Source organism: Copidosoma floridanum, unplaced genomic scaffold (assembly GCF_036245765.1).
Source record: "Copidosoma floridanum isolate Cflo_tuat_1 unplaced genomic scaffold, Cflo_Japanese_pri ptg000020l, whole genome shotgun sequence".
Lineage (NCBI taxonomy): Eukaryota > Metazoa > Arthropoda > Insecta > Hymenoptera > Encyrtidae > Copidosoma > Copidosoma floridanum.
The window spans coordinates 4,102,635-4,112,054 of NW_028321897.1; the positions used below are offsets into that span (position 1 = coordinate 4,102,635).

At 40.1% G+C, this 9,420-nt stretch overlaps 1 protein-coding gene across 1 annotated transcript; it reads left to right on the forward strand.

Annotated features, from left to right (window-relative positions):
• Positions 1 to 4,022: 4,022 nt before the first annotated feature.
• LOC106645083 (uncharacterized) lies at positions 4,023 to 5,178 on the forward strand (the record flags this gene model as incomplete). Its single annotated transcript, XM_014360846.2, has 2 exons — positions 4,023 to 4,306; positions 4,980 to 5,178. Coding segments are annotated over 2 exons (483 nt in total), but the record flags the coding sequence as incomplete, so codon positions are not given.
• Positions 5,179 to 9,420: the final 4,242 nt, after the last annotated feature.

Genomic DNA, 9,420 nt, shown 5'->3' on the forward strand with positions numbered 1-9,420 from the left:
GCTTTGGGTCATCTCACTAGGTTCTTAAAGTTCATTGTACAATGAGTTTACAGCACTCATCCCAACTGCAATCTGGAGCAACATACAGTTTTCCGGATTCTTATAACTTTTTATCATTTCATTTTCCTCGGCCTCTGATAGAAATAAACCGCTTTTCAATTTTTGACCAATTTTTTCCGTGATTAAAGCCTCACGACATTCATCTTGTTTATTTTTTACAAATATTGCGTACAACATCTACTTTCTAACTTTTTTTTTTCCTCACTAAGGGATTCATGAGTTTCTCTGTCGCGTTGCTTGTCATCATTTTGGTCATAGTTTTTTGGCACTGTATAAGAGCTCAAAATATTCGTCAAACATCGTACTTTAATAATACGTAAAATAAATGTTCAATGATTACTTTCTGTTCTAACAGTAGAGCCAATATAATTTTACAAAATAGGTAAGGACACATTATAATGTCTGTGGCTACTTACGATGGGTTTTTTTTTTTTTTTTTTTTTTTTTTTTTTTTTTTTTTTTTTTTTACCTTCCTTAAACTGCTTTTTGCGTGAATGGTGGCTTTTTTTACAATATTTCGATGATTTTGGCGATGATTCTTCGTCACTTGAACTTCTTGAGCTCGGGCTTGCACACCTTTTCTTTTTCTTCATCCTCAATATTACGTCCTGTTTCTGTGACTTCATCAAAAGGACTGAGATCCGTACACATTGATATCTGACTCGGATGTGTTACACTAAAAGATTACTCACCAAAATTTGTAGTATTTTGCTGCAAGTGAGGAAATAAATCCTGAGCAGGACATGGGTGGTTCCGTCCATTGATAAGACCGAAATAGATTGTGAGCTTTGTGTAGACGTTTGCATACGAGCAACATTTGTGAAGACGATAAAAAATATCTCAATTCAAACTTTTTTTTTATCAAACCTATTCTATGTTCATCCATTCTAATTTTGCCAGCATACATAAGATAAGCTCACCTTCAAATATTCAAACCCATGAAATGTAGCCGTGCAGTATTATTCACACAAAGCTTCGTCATACGTATTTCTTTATAATTTTTATTTTTGCTTGTATGTATATAATAAAGTCCGTCATATCTTAAGACATTTCCGACCCATTCTGGTTTCATTTTAAAGATAAAACTAATTTTGGCAGCAAAAAGAAATGTAATAATTACTATTATTCAATGACTGCGTGTAGGCGTAGTCATTGTATTTCAAGCTGTTTGAATGTTCCTTAATTAACATAATACTCATCGTCACGGCAGGATTGTATGAAATTATTTAAGGTACCGTACTATAAGCCTGTTATGCATATCAGACCATGTGTAACATATATCCTAATGCTCTCATTTAGTATCCATGGACTTTCTATCTCCACAAGCGTAATAGATACACCTGTTTGACGTTAACTCGCATTGCGTGAACTCTTAAGTTTGTTTCTGATCAATAAATTTTCCTCCAGATTTTCTCATGATAAAATAGCTCTTATATTTGTGGCTTATCTTCTATTTGAAGTTTCCATAAACAATGTGGTTATAAAAGGTTTTGGGCTATGATTCTTGCGACAAATAGCGCAGATCCATACTAATCATTAAATTTAGTAAATAAATCAATTGTAGTATTAAAATTAGATACAATTGTTTTGCCATAGTTCTGTTGTACTGAAGATTTAAAACTCATAAATATTTTTGGCATCTATTTTGTTTCTAATTCATAATGTTGAACGTTTTTTACGCTCATTTGTTTGTATGCAAAATTTTTCCTAGAGAACTAGATCTTCCCTACGTAACAGTGTCATGAATATTGTTGTTTTTAACATTGTAAAAATAACTCTTAATATCATACATATAATTTTCCTAATGATAGCTTAAAATGTATACCATTGCATTTCACCAGCATTGATAAAGTAATGAAATGAGTAATCCAAACATCTTTATAATGTGCTACAATCGAGAAAAATCAGTCAACCGTAACACTGTACTTATTAATCTGACGCAACTAATCTACAATGTGAAATATTGATCGAGTCTTGATTGTTCATATCAACACTTGAAAAATTCGTATAAAATAAATGTAAGCCTTATTGTGGCTTCAAGCACAAAACCAACATAGTTTGCAACTCCAGGACAGAGTAAATTTTTGTTCGCTGCCCAAATGGAAGTGACTGCACCAAAGATGTGATAAAAATTAAATTTCAAATAAACTGACATGAGGAATCCAACCACGATAGATTTTCACACATCTTTTTACCCACTACGTAATTTTCATTCGAAATAATGTTTCTGCATGCGAGCACCAACCGGTTCCCCGCATTATTAGAACACTTTTTTTTCCCCTCCAACACTGGGGTGGTGTTAAATTTCCATCGATACAAAGAGATAAGAAAAAAAAAGTCCCGACCCAAGGCGCGTTCAACGTTATCGAGCACGTGCTTTTTTCCATCTACGACGCAATCGAAGCTATTAGCATTCCGTTTTGTCGACCACACATACATTTGAGAAGTTCGCGACAGGAATTCTCGTTTTTCATCTATATCTCTCTCTCTCTCTCTCTCCCACGAAAAAAAAAAAAAAAATCTCACGCGGAACTGAAAATCTGCCGAATATCAGTTTCGGTGTCCATGCGGGCACCGACATCCAAACCCCCGTCTGGCTATCGCGTTACACCTCTACCAGCGCCAAATGTTCTCATCGAGGTGCAATTCATAAAAGCCACTGTCGTCACAGCGACAAAGAGGCTCCAAAAATAGGGAAAAAATCGCAAGTTATCAGGACAAGTGTCAAGCAAAAGGGCGTGAAACAATGCCCCCCCGCAATATTTCACTCGGCGATTTGCGCAAGAAAAGACAAGTGCCTACATGCCCCCAAGTAACAGCAGAGTTCGACAGACAGATGTATGTATATCTGTGCAGTGTCCTTCCACGGTGGGTTTTGAGGTATGGCTGGAAGAAGCAGGAGACGAAGGGGACATCTACTCATATGCATGCGTGCGCTAGTTGTGTATATATACTTAATACATCGCGAGTCGAGTGCGTGTACGAGTTAGCGAGCACGTGAACAGAGAAAGAAAGAACCGGGCGCGTGTGTACGAGCGGCGGCATTATGTTAGGCGTCTATGTTATACACCTGGGTGTGGTTGTCGTTGGGTGCACCTATCGGCCCGCGTGTCTGGGGCCTCTCGGGCGGCCAACAAGGTGGTGGTGGTACGGGTACAATGTGCGCGGCTCAATGCCAGGAGACACAAGAAAAGAGAAATGGGGTGGGGTTGGCTGTGATCGCGGATTTCCTCCCCCTTTGGCTCGGGAGAGCAGACCCGAGCTATCGAGGAGGTATAAATTGACGGGTCCTGGAGCCTGGAGACCATGTGCACCCGAGGACTTCGATCTGGGAATTGCTGCGTCTGTTTGCTAGCACACACGAAACCTACGATGATATCCATTGTGAGTACTCAACCAATGTTATTTTGCCCCATTTTTGTTTTCTGTTTTTTTGTTTTTCTCTGTCAAGTTTTTGGCAGTTTTTTTAACAATTTTTTCTCGTGGATTATGTAACTTTTTTTTCGGTACGCGAATTAAGTTTTACACGCAATTCCTGATGAGTTTCCGAGATGTTTCCATTTTGAGTTTTTTTATTAATAAGTGCTAATATAAAACATTTTTGGATCTGTGATGTAACATGAGACAATTTCGAAATGGTCATAGTTGTATGTTGGACAAACTGAACTATAGTTAACTTTTGTTGGGTACGTAATGAACGCTCAGAGGGTTCAGGATTATGATTTTTGTTTCGTATTTTGTTGAAAAGTGCCAATTCAAAAACCAATTTTTTGTCTAAGACACGGAATATTTTTTATTAGGATTTCATTTTATTCTGTAAAAAATTATGGATTATGTAAAAAAATTGTTTCTCCATACGATTGAAACAGAGTAAATAAAAAGCCCAATTTTTAAAAATCACGCAGTTTCAAAGTTCCCAACCAATACCAAAAAAAAAACGTTGACACCGGTATCACACATAAATTGTTCTTTCGCAGATCTTATTGGCCCTGGTGTCGACGGTCCTCGGGTCGCCGCAGTACTATGGCGGCCCAGTGTATGGACCCCACGGTGGGGCTGCGCCCCTGGGACCCGACGGACGCGTGATCGACACCCCCGAGGTCGCGCAGGCCAAGAGCTCCCACCTGGCCGCTCTGGCCGAAGCCGCGGCTCGCGCGCCCAAAGCACTGGACGGACCTTACCCCGGACCCTACGGAGCTGGGCCCGCCGGACCCTACGGCCCAGCTGGCTACGCTCCCCGGTACAGGTGACTTTTTAAGACTGCTTGCCCCGCCGAGCGAGCTGCCGCTTCTTTTGCGCTGCTCAGCTGTTCTGGCTCAACTATGACCAGCCTTTGATCAGCGAGTGATCCTTTACTATCTTTTTTTCTTTCACTCCCATCGTCTCAACTGAAATTACATAAGATAACTGGTGGATTTTCGGATGCTATTCTTGGTTTTGGTTTTTTATTCATCGGTGGATGAACATAACTGTGGCCTTTCTTACCAGACACCTTGATTTCGGCTCTTGTCAATTTGCTTGATGGTGATTTTGCGTAACGTCGTTGTAAAATTATTAACAAATTTTTTATTCTTTTATTCACTTTTTTTATTGGAACAAGCGCGAGATAACAAACACAAAAAATAAAGTAAAGTGACCTAATGAAAGCTCAACTTCTGCACGCAACTCGTAATAAATCATACTTTATTTCTCCGAGTTGGATGTAAATTTCGTGATAACACATTGCACCCTTTTTGCATGGTCTGACATCACGGGATTGTTCAAAACAGTGATTGATCCTCACAAGCAGCCTAACTGTAACAAACGTGGCCATAACCAAAAGCAACTAACCTCACCCAAGTTGTGCCCCACCCGTAAGAATTTGTAACCTAAAAAGAGTGATCGAAAAAAAAAATTTTTTTCTCCTCACCCCCTCGCAGTGGGCCACCAGCTCCTCTGGGACCTGACGGCCGTGTGGTAGACACTCCCGACGTCGCCAACGCCAAGGCGATCCACTTCAGCTTGTACAACGCCGAGATCCAGAAGGCCGGGCCACCAGTGCCCCCCGCGCCCATCCACGCTGCCTACCCTGGTGCCTACAACGACGGCTCGTACAACCCCGCCTACGATCACTACTGAGTTGGGAAAAAAATACTACGCGCACACACACACACAAACACACTCGCACGTCCCACATTATTATCACGTCTGTTGTTCGTTCCATGCCACTGTACCGCCAACCATAGTCTCCACTCGAAACTAATATATCCACATCATACACATGATATACACACGCGCGTGCAACACATTGTATCCCGTGACGATAGTATCGTGAGCGCGCCTCTCTGACGTTATTTAGGAATGTTTTCTTCTTCTTTTTATACCCCCCCCCCCTATTCCGGCCACCTGGATGGAACGGTCTGCGCGCAAAAATCCGAGCTGTTACCTTCAAGTACTGCTGGTCTGGTACTCTCGCGGAATCGTCACGATTTCAATCGTCGAATCGTCGAAAGAAACGGGATGAGAATCGGTTGGTTCATCCGTTGAGCTTTTTGCGCGCAGATCGTTTATTTTTTTTCTCGTTCCGCGTTCCGTTCCAGCGCGCGGGAAACGTGTAAAAAGGACCCACGGGGGAATCCCCGCTCTTCCTCGTCTTTGGGTTATCGGTCCTCCCTTTGGTTTTTCCCTCAGCTCCGCGCCCGTGATTTTCCAGCCACCCACGCTCCTTCGACCTTTGAGCAAAAAACACGCTCTCGTAACGCAATATCGCCTCTTGCGCAAGCTGGCACGAACAAAGGCGCGCCCGGAAAGTTCAGCGCGCTCTGGAATCCCGAAGCGTCAAAGTTAACGCGCGTAGATCTCTCTCTCTCTCTTTCTGCATAGACAGCAAATCGTAAATCTCTCTCTCCATGTATGTTGCGGATATTTTTAATTTATCTCGTATGGAGGAAACAAAAGAAAAGGGGGGGGGGGTAAAAATCCCGTGACGGGTGACGCCCAATGATTTCCTCGACCCTATCTCTCGCGAAATGGATCTCCCACGCGCCTCGTAACTCCATATTCTCTATCTCTTTTGCTCTCTCGGACCAAATAGTACACACAACCTTCTCTGTTCTATCGTATCTCTCTCTCATACGTGTCTTTTATTCTCTGCTGGCACAACACCTTTTTTCCTTCCAATCGCCTACAGGTGACACATACGCCTGTACTTTCTTAAAAGGAAATCACGACTCGGTTCACCTCTTACTTATTTCACACTAGCTTGCGAGGACCGAAACATCAAAGAAGATGGAACAGTAAAACGAAGAAGAAGAAGAAGAAGAAGAAGAAGAACAAATAACGGCAAGATAGAGGAGCACCTGTGCATTACCATTACTCTGGACCGATCGGTCGCTCCGATTGCATGCTTTTGTACGACAGCGTTATCATAAACGATGGATATGAATAAAATAAAAAAAAAATTGTTTATTACGTAAAAGTGTCTTGCTTTCATTCGTACATAGTCACATTTGCATATGCACATACGGCTTCATATACATAAGAGCCCTGATGAATAAAGCGTGATTATTTCCCGAAGAAAAAAAAAAAAAGACAACCCAATGATTTTCTCCACTTCTTTGTCCGTTCGATCGTTGCGTTGGCACGAGGGAATTTTTCGATACTCCTTCGCACTGAAACTTTCCTACTCGGGCGAGGAGAGGGGTAACGCCTGTAGCGCTTGTATCGCCCGCACAATGCGTGTCCGAAACGAGCGCAGGACATGGTACGCCGCATATAAATCCTAATTACGCGCTTTATTGAGTGAAAACGCAATATTTCACTTTGGCTCTCTCGCTTCGTGCCAACACTGCGACGCTATTTGGACTCTATATTTCTCGAACGCGCAGGTGAGTAGATAATGATACACTGAGCCTATAAACTCTATTTTTCCGATTATCTTTCAAAAAAGAGTCTTACATAGGAAAAAAGCGGTCGGAGGGATGGCTTGCACTTTGCACCGCAACCAATCGTTGAAGCTTAACTGGGCGAACTAATCGACCGACGCTAAATATCAATTACCACAGTACTACCTAAAAAAATCAAAACTCACCACGCAAGACGATGCGAGGGAGAAAAAAAAAAGAAAAATGTCTGTCCCGTGATTATTTCGCAAAGCGCGCACGCCTAATCGCTACTTCGAATCGGTGTACACGTCGCCGGACAGTATACCCCTTGGTTTAGAGGGGAGAAACGTATGCACAGCCGATGGAGAGAGAAACAAAGGGCGAGTCGTTGTTTCTGCCGATCACCTACTCCGCACGTAATACACGTCCAACCACCGGCGCAATCGGAGACAGATCTCGGAGCAGGTATTTTCGAACTCCATCAACTGGCTGGTCCAATTATTCGTTCCGCGGGCGAAAAAAAGCCAAGCTCGCACGCCACGTGCACACGTGTGTAGGTGGAGTTGCATTATCGCGGGGCACGAGTGGGATGAAGGAAAAAAAAAAAAAAGGGCCCGTACAGATAACAAACGAGTGATAGTATATATACATGCTCCCTCTCTCGCTCCGTTATCGCAGTCCTGTTCCGGCGTGTGATTGCCAACGCACGTGGGCAATATTGATTAATGCGGACCGATACCCATATTCGACCGAGTTCTCGCGTCTTGCTGGTATATTATAAGGATACGTTTGTGTGGTTGATCGAAAAAAGTTGATAAGAGACTGTGGACGCGGTAGCACTATGCTACTTTGCCTTGGGGTAATTATTACACCGGTATGATAAAGGCAGAGTTCATTTATTATTTGGCGTAATGAGGGCGCGTGCGATGTACTATTGTTTTGATTATTCGCGTATAATGGGTGGAGTTGAAAGGTAACGTAAGGTAATGGAAAAGTCGAGTCGAAGTTCAAGACCGTAGTTTTATTTGATGTGGAGGGGAGGGATTACGCTGTGCAGGTAAGTAACATGTTGCATACCGATGGTTGCAGTGGCTTTAGATTTATCGAGCAAAATTGATTGGTGATTGATACCGAGTCCTTGACTCGTGGTGGTGATTGATCGATATTTTAAATTACACAGGAGTTGAAGGAATATTTTTTAAGTTCGAATTATCCACGTGAATGGCATTCGTTTCTGATATGGGATCTAAATTGTGTGAATTAACATTCCTGGGGTGTATTTACTTTCTACTTAATGGTACTCAGCAGTTAGAGCGGCTGATTGGAGGATTAATAGGTTTTGTGTTTTGATACATTATTTGAATTTTATTTTTATGTTCATGTAAATTTTTACATTACGTGTGTATTTGCTTTAGTAAATAGTATTTTAAATTAGTTATTTGGTCTTGTATTTTGAGTAGCGAATAAAGCGAAGAAAATTAATTCTTACATTAAATTCAGAAGGTACGAAATTTGACATTTTATGGAGTATTTTTTATCAAGTAAATAGCTAATAGTTTTCAAAATCTATGCTGTTTTTTTTGTACACGTGTTAAAGTAGAATACTTGATATTAATTATAAAATTGATTAGTCCTGGCTTCAATGCTAAAAATAAGTTCTTTGCATACATTCGTTTACTAGTTTTTTGTTGATGTACAAAATTTACAAATAACTAATTTTTCTGCTTTCTTACCTCTAGTAAATTATTTTTCATAAGAAAAAATTGATGAAACAACTTAAAGTAAACATTTACGAGAATAGAGACGAAATACTTTTTCCTTATAAATATGAAATAGTTTTCCTTCAAAATCGTTAAGTGCAATGTTAGCAATAGGAAATCAGAAACAATAAAATTAACAAAAAAAAAAAAAGTTGAAAATGAACTAGAGCTTGAACGTCTGAACTCGCTGAATGCAGTGATTCTAGCCACAGATTCACAAGTACCTGACAAAGAGATATCTAAAAAATTAAAAAATCTTTCAAATGTTAATAAATTAGAGAAGGATCAAATAGATAAATTATTAAGATACCGTAGACACATTTTCGTAAGGAATCAGAGTACTTTAAGTATTACACATATGAATTACCAATAACCAGTAAAAATAATTTTTTTATCTAAACCTCATATTTATTAAACTTAAAGAGAAGGTTGACGACCAAATTAAAAGAATTATTAAACTCAATATCATGAAATATTTAAATAGCGCATGAGTAAATTAATTTTCCATCGTCTAAGAATCCAGCACTTTAGTAAGGATATGTCTGGATGCTTGAAAAATGAGCGACAGTTTTATTATTTAAATATGATATTTTTAAGCATAAAGTAACAATTATTGAAAATTTTGATTACAGTATTTCAAATAGTTTTAAAAAACACACAGTATTTTAATTTAAGTATTTCAAACGCATTAAACAAGATAATGTAAAACATCTAAATACTTTTTTTTATATACGACA